Here is a 20,477-nt window from a genome sequence, read left to right on the forward strand (position 1 = left end):
GGCACTTCCAGAACCTAGCTGAAATCGGACTGGTGATGCCCAGCAAGTTGTTGCCAAAAGAACACCCAGAACTGGCGGGAGGTAAGGGGGGCTTCCTCTCAGGTCTGTTTTGCCTGGTTGGAGAGACTTCCGAACCTGGGGGAGCCTGGTTCCCGGTCGCTGTCCAGGAACTGGCGTGGGGAAAAAGAGGGCACTGGAAGACTGGACCCCAGAATTGTCCCAGCTTTCCCCCAATGGCCCTGCGCAGCTTCTGTCTGAGAGCGGGTGGGAGTGGAGTGGGGACAAAGGACAGAAGGGACCAGCAGAGTCCAGCCTTGGATAGCCCCCGGCGTAGCCGGAGGCGCTGTGCAGAGACAGCTCGGTGTAGACAAGGCAGGCGGAACGTGGTGTCCAGACCCTTGCACCAAGGTGCACCTCCCGCTCACACCCGCCGGCTGCAGTTCCCTGGGCGGCCGCCGAGCCACCCGGCTCTGGTGGGCTGGCTGGGCTTCGGGATGGGGGCGCGGGGGCGGGACTCGTCACGTGGAGAGGCGCGCGGGGGCGGGGGAGCGCGCTCTGCTCTTTAAAGGCGCGCGAGCTGAGCCAGGAGAGGTGGCTCCGCGGCTGCAGGCACAGGCCCCAGCCGACAGCCAAGACGCCGGGCGCGGTGGCCCGCGGCAGCTCCGGGATCCAACATGCGCCGCTCGGTATGGCTGGCGCTGGCCGCGTCGCTTTTGCACGGTAAAGCCGCCAGGTCTCCCAGCCTTCCACTCCTCCTCCGCGGGATCCTGGGCACATCCTGGGCGGCTCTGTGTGCCCCGCACCGAGGCCAGGTTTAGGGGCTTGAGCCGGCGAGGGGCAGCGGGGGCCGCTTCTAGGGGCAGTCCAAGGAGGGCGAGTCCCGCATGTCTCCGCAGCAACATTTGGGCGACGGGGGTCGTGGGCAGGGGGCGTGGGGCGCACTTCTGCCGGCCTTCCCTGAGCAGCCTGCGGGGCTCTCCTCTCCTTAAGTGTCCCTGCAAGGCGAGTTCCAGAGGAAGCTCTACAAAGAACTGGTCAAGAACTACAATCCATTGGAGAGGCCCGTGGCCAACGACTCGCAGCCGCTCACCGTCTACTTCTCTCTGAGCCTCCTGCAGATCATGGACGTGGTGAGTCCTGGCCCCAGCCCCAGGGCTGCTGTCTCCCTGCCGCGGGCTCCGGTACTGTGGATACATCCGGTGGCCAGGCAGTGTAACTTGGCCCAGATAGTGTAGCTGGCCGCGGGCGAGGCAGGCCCGCGCTCTGAGCTGACCCGGGCCTGTCCACTACTGCATGCCACAGATTCACTGCCCTCCGAGGAACCGGGCGAAGCGCGTTCCACCGCTCCGGCCACCTGTCGTGGGTATTTCAGTCCCGCCTTTCCCTCAGCTTAGAAACTCAGGGTGAAAGTATCGCTAGCCCGAGCCAGGAATCAGCAAGCACAGGATCCCAGTGGTCATATTTTGTACCACTTATGGTGTGTTGGCATGCAGTCTGTCATTCCGTGTCAATTTAGCCATTTCTAGACTTTTCTGCTGCCTGTGGAATGTAGACTTTTTGGGATAGGGGCCTGGCCCTGGGCTTTGCAGGTGATTAATCTGTCTAGGCAGAGGGCCAGCAGTGAACATTTAGACTCCCCGCCACCCCATTCCAATAACAAGCATTTTTTTGCCTTGCTGGTGAGGGTAGCGCTGGTGTTCCTGCTCTGATGATGAGCAAGCTCCACACCCGAGGTACACTTGTCTGTTCTTCAGAGGGCTGCTCCCGGCCCCATGGGCTTCTTGCCTTGCAGGCTTATTAGTGCTCACTTTGATTGGCAAATCTGTGCAATACTTGTGTAAGTTTGTTCTTTTGCTCTTCTAGACTGCTTTGAATATTTAATTTTCATTGGCATAGCCTTCCTACAACTATTTTAAAAAAGTGTTTAATTCATTATAAGTGGGTTTCAGTGTATAGTCTACACAAGGCATTGGATTCATTTCTGGGGCAGTGTAGGGCAGGGGTGGGACACAGGGACAATGGTGTTCAGGGGGAGAGAAGAATAGGATAGGAAGGAACTATGAGGATAGCCACAACTTCACCTAGAAACTGCTAAGAGCCACTAGAGGGGTTCAGATAAGTGGTGTAAGAAGACAGGGGATATTTCATAACCGTACAAAAAAAGAGTCCCCACACTAATGCGTGCTAGATCATTTCACCTAGTTACAATTGCTGCGATGAATTGCTTCCTTTTTTATACTACACGTGTGTTAAATGTGTACTTCCTCCTACAGATAGAACTGTGCTTTAACACATTCCATGTACATGTGGTGACATGGATGAGTTATGAGGAGAGGAGAACTGTGAAGGAAGACAAGTGCTGTCGCATAGGTTACAAAAGAGCATATTGCTATTTAAAAGGCCTTGGGCTACAGGAAAGGAGAAAGGATGAGAATTTTGAGTTATGGCGGAGGAGAGGCTGAAAGAGAAGCGCTACTGTTGAGCTAAGCCAGGTCAGAGAGAAAGGCAAGTGTGGAGACTTTGGGAGTGGCACAAGGCTGTGGGGCATTTTGGAGTCAAGTACTTGATGGAGCAACAGCTCTGTTACTTTGACGGGCCCCAGATTTGTACTTGGAAGCCTTGGTGGGTTCTGGCTCTGCCCATCTCGGGATGGTTCATCTTAGGTAAGTTTCATAAGTGTCCTGAGTCTGTACTTTCCCGTTTATAAAACGGATATGATAGCACTTCATTGGTCACTGTGATCAGCTAAAGAATGAGGAGGCAACTTTGAGAGATCGTAAAGCTAGATACATGACTGTGATCATTTTCATCAAAACCAAAGAAAACAAAACTACCCTACCCCGCAACATGACAGGGGACCAGGCAGCTGAGCTAACAAGACACTCACTCCACAAGTGGTGCATGATGGGGTGAGAAAGTGAAACCCACCCTACTCGCCCAGGGTTGGCTCTAGCCAGAGTGCTTCATGCTGTGTGTGTGCTCCACAGCTGCATTTCTTGGAGTGGTCCTTGTGCTTGCTGGATGTGATGTGAGAGTTCAGTGCCACTCAGCTGAGGAGCAGGAGCAGGGAGGAAGTGGAGCAGGCCTCCTAAGGCTGTGGCAACCTCTTTTGGAGATGAGGTGCTCACCAAGAATTTGCAGTCTTCTTCCTGGGTGCCACTGCCTCTTTAAGATACCTTTAAGGAATCAGATTATATGAGGGACTTTTGGGTTTTATGAGAAGTTTAGCAAGAAGCTAGGGTTACTCGATATGACTATTGAAAAATAAAATAAAACGCAAACTTTTGTCAAGTTAGGAAACTTAAAAAATAACGTAAATCACGAACACTGTGTGCTGTGTGTCATCAACATTCCAGTGTTAGAGAAACACTTGAAGATGGTTGTTCTCAGACAGAGGTCATGAGAGGGTATGGCAGGGAGAAAGCCTTGGTTTCATCTTGGCCATGGATCTATCCATGAACTCATTGAACTTCCCAGCCAGGCAATGCTGTGAGCTCATGGAGTGACCTTGAGAAAACTACTTTACCTTTCTAAGCCCTGTTTCCTCATGTGTAAAGTGAGAATAGTAAGACCCACTTCAAGGAGTTTTAAGAGGATTAAATAAGAGAAAGTGCTTCCCACATGTGGGTGATTCACTGAAGCTTTGCTTCATCTTATTTATGTAACTACTCAACTCAAAGTTCGAAAAGCTGTTGCCTAGAAAAGTGTGGTCACTTGCCCAAGCTTTGTCATTGGTTAGAGGCAGGGCTATGAGGAAAACCCACATCTAACGCCAGAGTCCTTTGCATCTTCTGCATCCTCAAGAGCTGGTAACTTTTTTTGTGGGACAAGGTCAGCTTTTTTTCTTTAAACTGGCTGAATTGTAACCGATTTAATGTGACTGTCCTGAGATCCTGGGTGAAAAATAAGTCTCTGTATCAGAAATAATGAAATATGCAGCCATTCGTATTCCAGTCGGACTTGGCTCTGCTTGGTTTTGAAGCAGAGACCGGGCTTTCCAGCTGGAATCTCAGAACCCTGGGCAGAGACACAGTAGTTCTCATAAGTGATTCCTGTGGCAAAGTCTTCACTGGTCCAAGATTCTCTTTACAAATTCAATTTCAGGGGTCGTTTGCCCTTTCCAACTGGGCTGTTCCAGAGACCATTCCCCCCATATCTTGTTATTGTTCCTCATTTTACCAGCAGGCATTTCCTGGCTAGAGTGATGGGAAGATGGCACATGATGCTACTTATTTTATTTTTGTGAAAGATTATTTACTCATTCATCAATTTATTCCACACATACTTATTGAGCTCATCTTGTGGACCCTGATAGATTCTGGGAATTCATAAATGCCTAAGGGATGATTTCTACTTTTAGAACTCCCAGTCTGGCTAGAGAGACTGACATGTAAATCTAAGATTACCACATGTGTAATTTAACATAAATGCCTGTACGGTGTGATACATATACACATAGAGGAAAACATTTATATCCAGTTAGAGTGACTGGGAATGGTTTCAAAGGGGAAGTAGTTAGATTTCTAAAAGTGAGTGGGAATTTGCCAATGGGAGGAAGTAAGAAAGGTTTTCCAGGTGAAGGGAACAGGGTGAGGAAAGACTAAGGGTGCGGTGCAGGACAGTACACCTTCAACAAGGTGTGTTCAATGGAACACTGGCTCCCAGCTGATCTTAATCTTGGCTGCAAGTTTTGCTGCAAGACATCTCAGAAAATGTAATGTGCTTATGTTCATTGAGAATTTCTGTAAGAGGCATATAGTATTGACCAACTACTAATTGTTTTTTAGCAGACCCTTTTGTAAGAATTATATTCTTGAAACACACTTTACAGGATGAAGGATAGAATTATTTTTTGGTAGGGGGAAGGAGGTGGATTCAGATAGGGGTGTAGAGCGTGTGGTGTCTTGAGGGCCTCTGCAGAGTTTAGATTTTCCCCTGGGCCCTAGTCTGGGTACCTCCAAGGGCATGAGGAGGTAGTGTGCTAGGGGTTTTGTGAAGCTGCAAGATTAGCTTGCTATCGCATATTTTCCTGGAAATGGAAACAGTCCAAACCATGATATTTATATTAAATCCAACAAGTACAAGTTATAGATTAGAGTGAAAAAATGTGTATATATTTAAAAGACAAAATATACATTTTCAAAGAGATTACTTTACCTGCTGTGGTCTGTTCTAGCTATTCAGCAGGCCCCTTGGTGTGAAGCACTAGGTGGAGAGTGGGAGGGTGTGGTGGATTCTCAAAGAAAGGAGGGATGTAACTAGATCCGCATTTAGATAGAGGATGCTAAGGGCAGTGTGTGTGTTGGGGATAGATTAGAGGAGGGAAAGTCTAGGCCAGGGATGAAGCGGTCAGAACTAGAATAGTCACTATAGGAATGTGGAGAAGTGGACAGAGTCCAGAGATACTTTGGACGTACAATGTATGATATATCACTGTGTATATAAACTTGATGTGGGTACATAGATAAATTTGTTGTGTGAAAGTACCTAAATATTTTCTAAATGCATACTCTGACTTATGGTGATTATTAATTTACATCATGGGCTTGTAACTGAGCTGGGAATGAGATAACACATAAGAAATCATTTTGAAGTGATGCAAATGTAAGGTTCCAAACTGCCAACAGTTTCCATAATATTTCTACTTTATTCATGCCATTTAGTCATTTACCTGTACACACACATCTAAAGGCCTTCTAAGTGTTTATTTGCATAAAATAAATGTGCACAGTTATGAAAGCATGTCCAGAAGGTAAGGTATTTAAAATGAATAATATGATTCAACACTTAATTATACACAAATGTAAAACATAATTATGCATGAATGATTTTGTGTATTTTATAGATTTTGGATTGCAAAGTTTTATGAGCTTTCACCACAAGACAGTAGACCTAAGTGGTCATGCATTTGGGGTTTGCTGCTACAGATGACAGGCATGGTGGTGGAACCTGATAGCCTAAGGGCTTGTGTGTTACCTGAAATCCCTGTGGGGGCCTTTGCTCAATTTGTCAGACTTATGATTTTGCATTTATTAGCCACTATTGAAAATGCTAAAACTCTAAGTTAATGTCAAATATTAACTGTAAAAATTATACACCTTGAAGACAGTCTGTGAAAAAAACCCAAGGTATAATTAAGTAATAATATTTTTATGAGTGATAGTTCTTAAAACTACAAATGTAATATGTTGTGTGCAGGAAACCAAATTAAACAAAAAGAAGGATTGAGGGAGAAAAAAAATCACCCAAATCACCATTACTGAAGGCATTCTGGTGCAGTTCATGCTCTCTTTTCTCTGTGTTTATGGGATGTGTAGGGAAATATTTAAAAATTAGAATAGCATGCTATCATTATGGTGCCTTAAAAATATTAGCAGGCATTAATTTTAAAGTGATACAGATAGGCCAATAGTAAACAAATATGAGTTTTAAATTCTTTCCCCACTATTGTTTAACTCTCACCATCACTATGTATTCAATCCCTATTCCTATTTTTATTTTAGAAATCATTTACAAGTATTTATTTGAATGATTCATGGTATTGCTTCTACATGTGATTGCTTTTTTATTTTGTCCCAAGAATTATATGTGAAAAATTGTAGAGGGGCCGGCTGGGTGGCGTAGTGGTTAAATTTGCGCACTCCGCTTCGGCAGCCCAGGGTTCGCTGGTTGGGATCCTTGGCGATTACCTACACACTGCTCATCAAACCATGCTTTGGCAGCGTCCTACCTAGAAGAACTAGAAGGACCTACAACTAGGATATACAACTATGGATTGGGGCTTTGGTGAGAAGAAGAAAAAAAATAAAGGAAGATTATCAACAGATGTTAGCTCAGGGCTGACTAAAGAAAAAAAAACAAACAAAGGAATCTTAAAAAAAAGAAAAAATTGTAGAGTCAATCTGAGGGTCTTGAGGATACTCTCTTCCTCCAATTTTATATTTGTCTGTGACCAACATCCAGGCTACAGCACCAGCAAGAACAAATCACCTCAATCCAGTTAGTAGTTGAGAAGATGAGGAGCTGGGCTCCAATTCCTGGAAGGGCTGGTCTGTTTCTGATTTTTGTGTACATGTTCTAGGGTGTAAATATAGAGAATTTACTAGGGTCTTCCTTCTATTCAACGAACTCTGAACTCCTGTTTTGTCCCCCTAACTCTCGAGTCTGTCAAGATCTGCTTAGGTTTTTGGCCTCTGAGGCGTTGCTTCAGGAATCAGTGCGTGGTTCTGGAAAAGCAGCCCCACACCCTGGTTTTCTCACAGGCTTCCCCGCTCCTGGTCTTGCACTTCCTCATTGCCCTCTTAGTTCACTGGTGCCTTCAGGAGCATGATGATTGTGTTTTTCCAGCTTTTCTAATTGTTCTCATTGGAGAGTTGGTGAGAATCATGTAGTTCAGCATTGCTGGTAGCGGAACTGAAATTCTAAATTAAAACTTGTTTACAATGTACCTTCACAGTTGATCCAGATCTATTATGGTAGAAATTGTCTCTCTCTCAAACCTCTTTGTAGCTCTGGGACATAAATATCCAAAATTCTTTTATCTTTGTAGACTAAGGATTATAGGCACTTTTACTAAAGGAATCTTTCCTGTAAATGTTGCCTTTCAAGTCTACCACTGAGGATATTCCCCAAAGGGCTCACTTCTCTCAGAGCCCCTGATTCATCCCTGACATGCTGTTAAAGGAAGAGAAATAGTCTTGTCATGGAGGGATGCCAACGAAAATCTCTGCTCTCTTATTGATTTATTAGGATTAGGTAGTGTTTTATTCCTTCTCAGAGAAGAAGAAAGTCACTTGGAACCTTCCAATAGCAATTCTCCTGCCCGTTATTTCAGTGATTTCCTTATTCAAAGTCAACATCAGCTATAATCTATTTTATCAAAAATAAGATCCAAAACTATTGTCAAATAATGTGTCTGTGTGCATGTTTATGTGTGTATAAAGACACACACACCCACACCTGCTACTCTTACCTGTCCTTGTTGATTTTTTTAATCTCGGAATAAGACCACATAATATGTTTAAGTTTCTAAGAGAAAAAGCCATGGAATCACAGCTCTCAGAAAGCCAAAATAAATGATTGAAACTAACATGAGGTTAAATAAGGAATTGTATAAAATCCTGTGTCGTGGGTTAAAAGTCTCTGCAGGAGAATGAGCTGTGGGACTTGAGGCTTCAGGCTCGGCGTCAGGGAGTAGATGAAGGAGCTGCCCTGTCCCAGTTGCAGGTGGAGGTGCACAAAGAGGGGGTGGAATTGTAGCGCTCCTGGTTAATGAATGCCACCTGTGCAGTGATTCAACGTGGGGAATTTACTCTCTGATCACTGAAAGTAAATTGTCTGTAAAGATTCCCACCTGTAGTAAAAGAGGTGGTGTCTGTATGCCAGGGAGAAGGCATTTGAGCCGGAGTGTTTTATTTTGGAGAGAAGGCAAGTGTTCAGGCAGATCTCAAGTTATTTTGAAACTTCAGAATTGTAAAACAGTTTTCTAATCTAATGTGTGTGTTTTAAGAAGCTCACACATACAATGTATTATGCAGGAGGGTGGGGGGTGGTAGTTAGATTAAGAAAATTAAGCTGAGGCTGCTCACTGATTGCAGGGGAAGATTTGATTAAGCTCAAACTGATAAAATTTACAACTGAAATCACTAGTCAGGAAACATTAGTTTATTCACCGTTTTCTGTTATGATGTTCTATTGACATTTGAAGGAACCGTTAATACACTGGCTAACTCAGAGAGTCATGTTTCATTTTGGAAGTCAGTCTTTATTCCTATTTTAAACTTTGAATTGTGCTATATGTATAGACATCCTGAATGTGACACGATATCAACACCAACTCAGTGAACTATCACAAGTGAGCCCACTCACGTTGCTCCTCCCCACAGCTCTTCTCCACTTTCCCGGTGGAAAACTATTAGCAGGACGTCAAGCACCAGGGTTTAGTTTTGCCCTCTTTTCGAACTTTATATTCTCCTCAGAATCATGTGAGCATACAGAATGTATTCTTTTGGGTCTAATGTCTTTTTCTCAATTTTATTTTTGTGAGAGTCACCCAAATTGCCTGTTGCTGTAGTTTATTTGTTTTCATTGTGTGAAAATAACATTTCTTGTTCTATGGATGGGTAGATTGTTTTTAGCTTTTGTCTATTATGAAGAACACTGTCATGAATATTCTTACTGTCTATGACTTTTGATGCTCATGTGTTTCCGTTTCTGTCACATGTATAGATACACGTGTTTGCATTTCTGTCACATGTATAGATGCACATGTGTTTGTGTTTCTGTCACATGTATAGATACAGGTGTTTGCATTTGTCTGTGACGTGTAAAGATACACATGTGTTTGCGTTTCTGTCTGTTACATGTGTAGATGCATAGGGGTGAACTTGCTAGTCGTAGGGAGGCATATGTTTAACTTTTCCGGATGAAGGCCAACAATTTCAAAATGGTTATGCTAATTATCATTCTCCCCAGCAGTGTATGAAAAACTCTCTCTGCTCTACATACACACCCACACTTGGTATGTGCAGACTTTTTAATTTACTGTTCTGGGGGATGTGGAGCAATACTTCCTTGTGATTTTAATTAGCAGTTCCCTGATTACCAATAAAGTTGAAGACATTCTCATTTCTTAATTTTCCACTTGGGTGTCTTCTTTGGACAAGTGTCTATTCATGTCTCTTGCCTATTTTTATCTGGTTTTTCATTTTGTTTTATTTTTCCTAGTCAGTTGTATGTTTCTGCAAATATCTTCTCAGACTCTTTGGCATATATGTTCACTCTTTTAATGCTCTTTCTTTCTCTCTTTTGTAAACTTTTAATTGAAGTAGAATGTACTTACAGATAAGTGGTATCTTTTGATGAACAGAATCTTTTTTTCTTGTTTGGTGAGGAAGATTGGCCCGGAGCTAACAGGGTCTCATGATAAAGGTTGTTGGCTCATAAATGAGAAGCAGATGACTTTGTTTTTATTTTTGTTTTGGTTGCTTATAATCTGATACTGAAGGAAAATAAACATAGAATTTTACAACGTGTCTTAAGAACTTAAAACCTTTCTTTACTGACTTTTCAGACAGTCTTAATGAGGTAGTGAAATTTTTGGTATGTTACCTTAAACAAATATTTATATTCATAGCTTATATATTCAATGAAACATTTTATGAGTTTTAAAAATCAACTGGTGAAAAGCTTTAAAAACTCTTTTTTGAAAGAAAACAAAACCAACATTTAAAAACTTCTTTACAAGATTTTTTTTAAAAAACCAGAAGTGTTACTTTTAGAATTTTCATTAAATGTTGTAGTTACTCAGCAGATTGTGACTGAATCATTTAGGACAATATTTTATATTTACCTAAGATATCTGCAGATTGAGGATCAATAAAATTCCTTGATAAAAACTAAAGAATAACAGATATGTTGATAAAAATGGACAAAGTCCATTGAATCCTGATATTTGCAAACATTCAGGTGTTTCTGGTTATTCTTCAGGGCATATCCTATAGACAATTGGAAGTCAGGAGATACTTTTTTTTAAGCTAGGTAAATTACAGGCAGTGTAGATATTTAAAGCTGGAGAATCTCCCCAAATCTGGGTTTGAGGCTTCTGTTTTTCTCTCTATTAGTGGTCTTGTGTTTATAGCTCCAGAGGAAATAGAATCTGCATCAGAAACTTTTCTCTCTAAGTCCTTAGGCCAGGGCGTGGTCTGTGCTGCCTTAAAGTGCCAGGAGTGAGAGATATTTCATGCAGCAACCTGTACACTGGAGCTGAGCTAGGAGACAGTGCTCAGCCACAGGGAGTTCCTTTTACCTCATTTTCCTTGAGAGAGTGGGGCGGTGGACCCCATCATTCCTGTTCCTATGTATGGAACAATTAATGTGAAGGCTGTGGTCCAGGATGACCCTTTGTCAGTAAACAATGGGTGTGCATTAAAATAACAGTGTGCAGATGATACCTTCAATGTTATGCCAGGGAAAATTATGGGCAGTGGATTAAATTAAAAACTGAAAAAGAATAGTCATGACAGGAAATGTATTTCCTTTCCAGTGGTGTTTTGCATCAGCCAGAGCAGCTGGTCACTGATGTGTCATCAAGCCAGCTTTCCACTGGCTTCCTCTATCTTTCCAAATATCACTTTAAGAAGGCACACAGAATTAGAGAGATGCACTTTTAAAGTGCTTGGCACTTGGTCTCAAATAGAGGAAATGACAGCAGGATGGGATAGTTCGGTGCCTTGGAATGGGTAGGAAAAACTGCATGTATTTCAGAAATGCTACTCTGGGGGAAAATGAGTCTCCTGCTGACTTTACCATTAAATCTGCCAGGATATCTGGAAAGGGATGTGGGTATGGACCTGGAGTGGGAGGGGTTCAGGGCCCATCTCCCTTACTAATAGTTAGCTTTGGTTGTTTGACTTGAGGTGTAAATCTCCATGTCTGTATCTAAAAAGAGCCTTAAAATGACATCATCTATACATATATACCTTTAAAGATTTCCAACCCTTTCACAACCTTATTTTTGTTTCTTTGATGATCATGCAAACTAGGTGTTGTATAATTAAGACCATTCTTGTCTAGGCAGAGAGCATTTTGGGACTTGAACCCAAGTCCTCTTCATATTTTTTGATTCGGGATGTATTTTTAAAAAATCTTTAAATGTATTATACAATATTCAAGGTATTTAAATAGGTGACCAATGAGATTTTATCATCATTTGGAATTGTTGATTTTGGGGTATCTGATGTGTTTTATTTCATTGCAGTTTTGTTGTTCCTGATGCTCAGATTGTCAGGCTGACTCCTCTATCATTTTGGTCTGGTCTCTGTGATCCTTGGTAGCGTCTCTATTTTGTGGCACAAAATAAATGAGGTGTCCCAAGCCTGTCACATACGTCCCACTACAGCCCTGGATCTACCTTTACCAAGAAGCCCTGCAGTGGGAAATTGTATTTGGAAACAGTGATTGACAGTAGATATTGGAATAAATTCTGACTTGAGTCTAATAGAATCTCAGAAAGAGATAACTGAGCAAATGGGAAGTACAAATCCAAAGAAATGATTTTTTTAAAAAAGCTTCTAGAGTTCAAAGAAGGCATGAAAACTTAGATGTGAAAGACCCACTGAGTACTTCAATTTTAGTACACCAAGTATAAGAAAAAACCTTAAACTCATCCAGAACAGGTGAAAATCATTTGCCAAAGAATGCTTGTGAAAATGACATCTGATGTCTTATCAGAAGATTCAAGGTTTGAGGAAACAGTGAGCTATGATGTCAAAGCTCAGGTGAGAAACTTACTGTTAGCCCCCAAATCTCTACGAAGCCAACTAGAAAAACAAATCAAAGTTTTCAAATATGCAAGGTTCCAAGGTTTACAACCTACAAATTATCTGAAAGAGTTGTTAATGTAGTCCAGTTATGAAAAAACAAAAACAAATCAAAGTGGCTATAAGAAATACAAAGTCAGAGATCAGAAAAAAATGTCATTAAGCCTAAATAAATGTCAAACAACAACATCCCTGAAATGTTAACGGAAGTCTGTAACCAAATACACACACACACACGCACACACACACATATATAAAACAAGTGGAAACATGTGTTTTCCAATTTTTAAATAACCACTATAAGAATTGAAACGGGTTATACAATTTTCAAACCCTAAGGGCAAAAATGGAACTAAGAAACTCGAAAATTCCAATAATATTTAGAAGTTGTTTTAGGAAACGCAACAAAATACTATGGGAAAACAGAAACATGTTCTGATGACAGAAACAAGCCTAGTCTGATCCATAATCACTATTTTGTGAAATGAGGAGATACACCTATTTAAAAACAGGGACCCTAGATTCAGCTTTGAAAGTTCCAGCTATATGAAATTTGCAAGTGATAGACAGAAATACTCAGAAAGGCAAAAATAGAGAGACAGACATATAGATAAATAGGTAGATGGGAAAAAGCTACAGCAAGCAGATGTTAATAATAGAGACAGTACTGTGTCTTGCTCTGATGGGACCTCACTATGATAGTTAATTTTATGTGTCAACTTGACTGGGCTAAGAGAGCTTATATAGCTGGTAAAACATTATTTCTGGGTGTGTCTATGAGGTGTTTCTGGGGAAGAGATTAACATTTGAACTGAAAGACTGAATAAAGATTGCCCTCATCCATCTAGGCGGGCATCATCCAGTGTGTTGAGAACCCAAATAGAACAAAAAGGTAAAGGGAGGGCAAATTTGTTCTCTCTGCTTGAACTGGGACATCCATCTTCGCCTGCCTTTGAACATCAGCATGCCTGGTTCGTGGGCCTTTCAATTTCGAAGTCCTGGGGGGAGCTTAACACCATTGGCCCTTTAGTTCTCAGGCCTTTGGACTCAGACTGAATTACACCACTAGTTTTCCTGGTTCTCCAGCTTGCAGATGGCAGGTTGTGGGAGTTCTCAAATTCCATAACTGTATGAGCTAATTCCCATAATAAATTTCTTTATTTATATACGTTATATATATATTCTATTGGTTCTCTTTCCCCGGAGAACCCTGACTAATACATGCATCAAGGAAAGCTATCTGCAACTGGCTTGGGAGGGGGAGGGTGGCTTTGCTGAAGGGTGAAGGCATTGAAGCAGGCATCAGAGTCCGGAGGGAGGACAGAGCACACACATCAAGGGGTGGGAGGTAGAGCTTTGTACCTTGAGAAGCATTGTGGGCCTCGAGGACTCTGAATGCACACCACGGATTACAAGATCAGAGGGATGACAGCAGTAGGAAACACTGATCCCTGTTTCTGCAGGAGGCTTATTCAGTCCTTGCAGCAGCCCTGTCAGATGTACTGTTACGCATCTTTTTGTTGATTGGACACCAAACGTGGCTCAAGTGTGTAGTAGTTTTAATAGTGGAGGCACCATGCAGTGAGAAACTACAGATGACTTACACACTGTTGTGGGCTCAGTAGACCCCCACATCAGGAGTCATGCAGTGGATTGTACTTAGCTTCATCCTTCTCCCAGACCAAACCTGAAGCCAGGGAGTGTCAGGAAAGAAAGGAGGAAAATCATCCAGGCACTTTCCCTGGGTGCAAAAAGCAGCCTGAGATTGCTCAAGGCCTAGTTCAAATGATACTTTCTATGAAGAGATTTCTGGATCCTTTCTAGTCAGAATTAATCTTTTTCATTCCCATGATATCAAAACACTTTACTTGTTTGCAAGTTACTACTAGGAAGATTCAGAGAGAGATAAAAGATTTGGGTCCATAAGAACAGAGTTTAAAACTGAGGTCAAACCCTCCATAATTGTGTGAACTCTGGAACACCACCGTGCCTTGTGGATCTTATTCCTTAAAATTATACTTTCTGTGATAATGTCACAGTACTGTTGTGGGTGGTGATACTTTTTAAAAATTTGTATTTTTGTTAATACAATTCTTGCACGTATATTAAACACTAAAATAGTTCTACATGGCTTATTCATACCTTTGCCTCCATTTGCATTTCCCAGAAGTGATGGATTCCAACTCTTAGCTGTTTCTTTGAGAGTTACATCTGTACCTCTAGATGAAATGCTTATAGTAACTACTTCTTTTCGGTTTAGAGTTATGGTCAGTATCTAAGGACTTCCCATTACTGAAGATAAGGATTCAGTTCTCCATTCACTCTCACCACCAAATAAGTAATACACTTCCCCTTTCCTTCCCATATTCTCCCAATGAAATCATGTCATCATTTTTGGTTAAATTAATATATAGTGTGTATATTAAAATAATTATGAAATGACTCTTCACATGGGAGCCATACAGTGAACTATGATTATATTGATTTTCTAGCATAACTTTTTATTTTCCTCAGAATTAATGCTATTGTCTTTTTCCAGTTGTTGAATTTTTCAAGTTAACAATCACTGTTTCATCCCCAAACTTTCCAGTAGAAGTGTAAATTGCTCTCCTTATGTTCAGACACATGTAGTTTTGTATCTTTCACATTCTTAGAGACATATCTTTTGAAGCATTTTTTCTCCCTGTTTGAAACTGAATTGGTTGTTCCCTAGGCAACAGCTGGTGAACTGCTATTTTCTTTCACTCTTGGGTTCTGTCAGCAAATCTCCTGACACCAACTGGGTGTCCTTCAGTCGAATTCAGTGCTGATCCTAACTACTTAGACTTAGCACCAGATCTAACAAGGTAAAAGGCAAGGTCCCTAACAAGACTGCCCTTAGCAGATGCCAGCCACAAATGGGGACTCCAGACTATCTGCACTTCTGCCTGACTGCCTGCAAATTTGGGGCTTCCCAAAACCCTGTCAGGTTTGATAATTCACTAGAACAACTCACACAACTGAGGAAAGTGCCATACTTAACAATTATTGTTTTGTTATAAAGGATGTAAATGAGCAGCCAGATGAAGAGGTACACAGGGCAAGGTCTAGGAGGGTCCCAAGCATGGGAGCTTCTGTCTCTATGGAGCCAAGTTTCACCACCCTCCTGATCTGTCATGTACCAATATCCATCATGTTCACCAATCAGGAATCTCTCCCAAACTTTGTTGTCCAGAGTTTTTAATGAAATTCCATTTTGTAGGCATGAGTGAGCTCAATTTCCAGTACTCCCTCCCCTCCCTGGACGTTGAACTTGTCAGGGAGGGGAAAATTCCCCCTCTACCCTTCCTTTCTTCTTCTGGTTGGAATAAAAATAAAATTGACACAAGACTAGATTGACAGGAGAAAAACTCAGTTTAATACATATGTATTGGAGATCCTAAAAGGAACGATGCTTGGAGAGTGAACACAGCAGGCAGTATATATATACCTTTTACACAAAGAAAGAAATTCGTGAAGAATGCCAGGACAAAGAAACTTAGATTTGAGGGACGTAATTTGTGAGGCATTTAAGCAGAGTGCAGGCTTTAGTAGTAAATGAGCGAGGTTTGTTTACGCAGCTTCTCAGCCCTGCATTCCCTAGTTCTGGTGGTAAGGACACAGGGAGAACATCTTTCACATGGGAGATTTATTTCCTGCTTCAGGGGGAGCAGAAACAGGAGGGTTAGAATGCCCTTTTTCCTTCTCAAGTAACTAATTCAAAATAATCAGTGTACTATTGTGAGGTATTCTGAAGTGGCCCTGGGCTCCACAAGTTGAAAGTTCCAGTCCTCTAATCTCATCCAGGGTTTTGCTGATGACCAGCCCTCTTCTTGAATCTATTCAGGGGACCTCTGCCATAGGATTCTTAATTAGCATAGCAAAGGTGTTCCTGTCACTCAGGAAATTCCAAGCATTTTTGAAACTCCATGTCATGTCAGAAACCTGGGACAAAGATTAGACATATGTACTTTATATTGTACCACAACTATCAAGTAGAGAGTTACTGTTGCCATTCACCAGTTATGTCCTTTTCAGGGACCCACATCATCATCTTTCTAGAACATCTTTCTATGTTCTTATTCTGGTGGATGGTGTCCATCAGCAGCAGTCTGGAAAAGGGTGCATAGAAAAATATGTTTTTGAGGTCTTACCTGACTGTTTTTCCCTTATACTTGATGGATAATTTGGCTGGGAATAAATAATATTTTCTTAATAATTTCCATTTAGCTAAATATTTTTCCTCAGAATTCTGTTGTTCCTTTATCTTCTGTCTTTTGGTGTTCCAATTTCCAAGAACTTTGTGTCGCACTCTGAATGTTCTTTTTTGGTAGTATCTGCTTCCTGTTGAACCTTGCTTTTTTTTACATTGATGCAATAGATTCTCTTACATCTCTGAAGTTATTTTTTTTAAGTTTTGAAAGTTTTGATCTGTACCCTGTATTGTCTGTTTCTTCAAAGTCCCTTTATTCCTTGCTTATTTTGGTCTTTGTTTTTCATATTAGAAGATGTGTGTGTGTGTGTGTGTGTGTGTATCTATGAATGTGTCAGTGATGGTGGTGGAGTGGGCTTCACTATGAGGATGTGCATCATTTGCCTGGGAAGGTATTTTGGTCACCTTAGTATGATTACATCTTTTCTCATGATCATCAGTTTACCCAGAGAAAGTTCTTCTCGTCTGTACCTGGACAGTATGAGTCTAGCAGTCAGAGTTCTGGGAGCCAAGAGGGGACAGGCCTGGAGGGGTCAGGTATTCTTAACCCCACCTCTATTTTCAGTATGTTACCTCTGTTGTAGCTGTTTGTCATACATAGTCCTGGTCTGTCCTCTACAAAGAGTAAGATTGTAATATTCTGCCAGGGTAGGGAGGAGTAGTTACCAGTTGTGCATATGAGTACATTTGGGCATTAAATGATTCTTATAAATACTTTATTCCGATCCTCCTGTTTTAACCCCATCTACGCTTCTGTTGTCATGGTGACCTTCTCCCTCCAATTTGTGAGCTGTTCTGGCCTCTGACTCAGCTTCCTCTGCATCACCTTAGATTTGCACTTTGCAGACACTGTCATCATTTCTTGTCCACTTGCTTTTCAGATTCCAACTTGTTTATGGTATCTTCTTTCACATTTGTCTTTTTACGTAAGTGTGAATTTGTGCCTTAACATATTTCTGTATTGTTTTTTTTTTAAGTTTGGGAAGAATAGGCTGCATGACCAGCCTCTTCTTATGTCCAAATCATTTTTAATAGGAATCCTCTGAATGGTGGTTCTTAACTGGGACTATGTACCAGAAGCCCAAGAAAAGTTTTGTCAAATATGAGTACTTGAGGGATATAGATGAAAATGGTGGAATAAGGACCTCTGAAAATTATGTTCTACACACAGTCAGGGAGAAAACTGGAAATTTTTTCCAAAAACAACTTTTCAAAAGTTTGGAAATTAAGCAAAGGCTTGCAGAAATCTGGCAAAACATTTATTCACAAAAAACAAGTGATTCTTGGTAATAACAATGAGCTTTGTAACTTGTCCTTGCCCTGTAATTTCCATCTCCCTATCTTCAGCTCCTCAGTAGCCTTGAAAACCAGCAGTCTGCAGTCATGGTGAATGTCATCAGACTAACAGTCACTGACGGGAATAAAATAGTGTTCAGTCAGGTTCCTTCAATATCTCATTGCTAGAGAATAGTCATTATTGTTCCGTCTGGTGATTCATTAGAAAACCTCACTTGCAAGGCTATTTTTAACAGACCTAATCTAAAGCTGGCCCCATCCATAAAATCTTTTCCCTGGGAGCGTTTGTTGAAATTTTTTTTTCCTCTGATAGCCATTTTCATTTTTCTTCTGTGTCACTGTAATTTCTTTGTTTTTTTGTCATTTTGTTAACCTTTTGACCCCCTTTACTCATTCCACATCCCTCCCCTCTCTGCCACCCTGCCTCTGGCAACCACCAATCCGTTCTCTATATCCATGAGCTTTTTGTTTTGTTTTGTTTTTTTGATTCTATGTGTAAGAGAGATCATTTGTCTTTCTTCATCTGACTTGTTTCACTTAGCATAATGCCCTCAAGGTTTATCCACATCATGGCAAATGGCGAGATTTCATTCTTTTTTATGGCTGAATGATATGCCATTGTGTGTATATATATATATATATATATATATATATATATATATATACACCATAATTTCATTATCTATTCATCCATTGATGGACATTTAGGCTGCTTCCATATCTTGTCTATTTTAAACAATGCTGTGGTGCACATGGGGCCATGTATATCTTTTTGAGTTACTATTTTTATTTTCTTTGGATAAATACCCAAAGTGGAATTGCTGGATCATATGATAGTTCTGTTTTTAATGTTTTGAGGAACCTCCATACTGTTTTCCATAGTGGTTATACAAATTTACGTTCCCACAACAGTGCACAAGGGTTCCCATTTCTCCAAAACCTTGCCAATGCTTGTTATTTCTTGTCATTTTGATAATAGCTATTCTAACATCTGAGATGACATCTCATTGTGGTTTTGATTTGCATTTCCCTGATTATTAGTGATGTTGAGCATCCTTACATGTACCAGTTGGTCATTTGTATATCTTCTTTGGAAAAATGTCTGTGTAGATCTTCTGCCCATTTTTCAAATTCAATTGTTTATTTTTCTGCTATTGAGGTATATGTTCTTCATGTTGAAAATTTTAAAATTGCTTAAACTTGAAGCTTTCTGAGGCAATGGATGACATGGGAAAAAATAGCAATCTAATAAAAAGATTAATAGGAAAAGCTGGTGAATTAGATGCCCATAGGGTCTTGAAAATCTCCAAAAAGCATGTTTAAGGCTGTACACATGCTCAGCAAAGACCTGAGAAGACCTTAACATCTCACCTCTGATTGACCTTGAGGCAAGCAGGAAGTGAATGCCAAAGCAAAGTAGTAAACTGCATGGTGAGTGTTGGAAATGTACCTAAATACACACAGAGAGCCCACTGACAAAGATTGTGAGACTTATTGGTTCCAGACATTTAAAGAAATATCTATTCCATCATTAGCTGAGAACGAAACTACTCAGACAGACTTCAGTGGCCACACAAAACAAACAATACAGGCTTTACAGAATTAACTCAGAAGAGTTACTAAATAACTAAAGAACAGCAAGATCAAACCTGAGGGGAGGGAGAATATTATTTCCAGAGTTGTCACATTGTATTATTCTAATGTTCAATTTTCAACAAAATTATGCAAGACATGCAATGAAGAAAGAGAAGATGACCCATACACAGAAATAAAGCAATCAATAGAAACTATCCTATGGAGGTCTACACATTGGATTTACTAGACAAAACTTTAAACCAGTTATCATATATGTGTTCAATGAACTAAGGGAAATTATACGTAAGGAACTAAAGGAAAGTAAAAGAATGATGTCTTACCAAATACAGGATATTAGTAAAGAGATAGAAATTATAAAAAAGAACCAAATATAAAGTCTGGAGCTGAAAATTCTAATAACTGAAATGAAAAACTCACCACTGAGTTTCAACAGCAGATTTGAGCAGATGGAAAAAAGAAACTAGGAACTTGAACATACGTCAATTGAGAGTATCCATTCTAAAGAACTTAAGAAGAAAAAAAGAAAGAAAAAGAACAAACTTAAGCCTCACAGACCTGTTAGACACCAACAAATATACAAACATATGCAAAATGAGAGTCCTAGAAGGAGAAGAGAGAAAGAGAGAGAAAGAATATTTAAAGATATAATGGGTGAAAACTTCCAAAATTTGATGAAAATCATTAATCTGCACATCCAAAAAGCTCAGTGAACTACAAATAGGATAATCTCAAAGAGATCTACACTTAGATACATCATAATCAAACTGTTGAAAGCCAAATACAGTGAGGATCTTGAAAATAGTAGAAGAGAACTGAGTCATCACGTACAAAGAATCCTCAATCAGATTAACAGCAAATTTATTAACAGAGACCATGGAGGATAGAAGTCAGTAGGATGACACATTCAAAATGCTGAGAGAAAAGAATTTCAACCAAGAATTCTATACCCACCAAAACTATCTTTCAAAAATGTAGGAGAAATTAATATAGTCTCATATTGTAAAACTTTGAAAGAATCCACATCATATGTCATC

At 40.7% G+C, this 20,477-nt stretch overlaps 1 protein-coding gene across 6 annotated transcripts in view; it reads left to right on the forward strand.

The window, feature by feature from the left end:
• Positions 1 to 423: 423 nt before the first annotated feature.
• The window catches only part of LOC103562081 (neuronal acetylcholine receptor subunit alpha-7), a 108,368-nt gene continuing 88,314 nt past the window's right edge, over positions 424 to 20,477 (forward strand). Inside the window, exons 1-2 of one of the 6 annotated variants that reach the window (XM_070620615.1) lie at positions 424 to 720; positions 991 to 1,130. Coding sequence is in view for 4 of the 6 variants with exons in the window: in XM_070620587.1 (XP_070476688.1) it covers positions 675 to 720; positions 991 to 1,130 (186 nt within the window). In the remaining 2 variants the exon portion in view is untranslated. The remainder of the gene's footprint in view (positions 721 to 990; positions 1,131 to 20,477) is intronic. The other 5 variants (XM_070620587.1, XM_070620583.1, XM_070620594.1 and 2 more) reach the window with 5 other exon arrangements.

Source organism: Equus przewalskii, chromosome 1, assembly GCF_037783145.1.
Source record: "Equus przewalskii isolate Varuska chromosome 1, EquPr2, whole genome shotgun sequence".
Classification (NCBI taxonomy): Eukaryota; Metazoa; Chordata; class Mammalia; order Perissodactyla; family Equidae; genus Equus; species Equus przewalskii.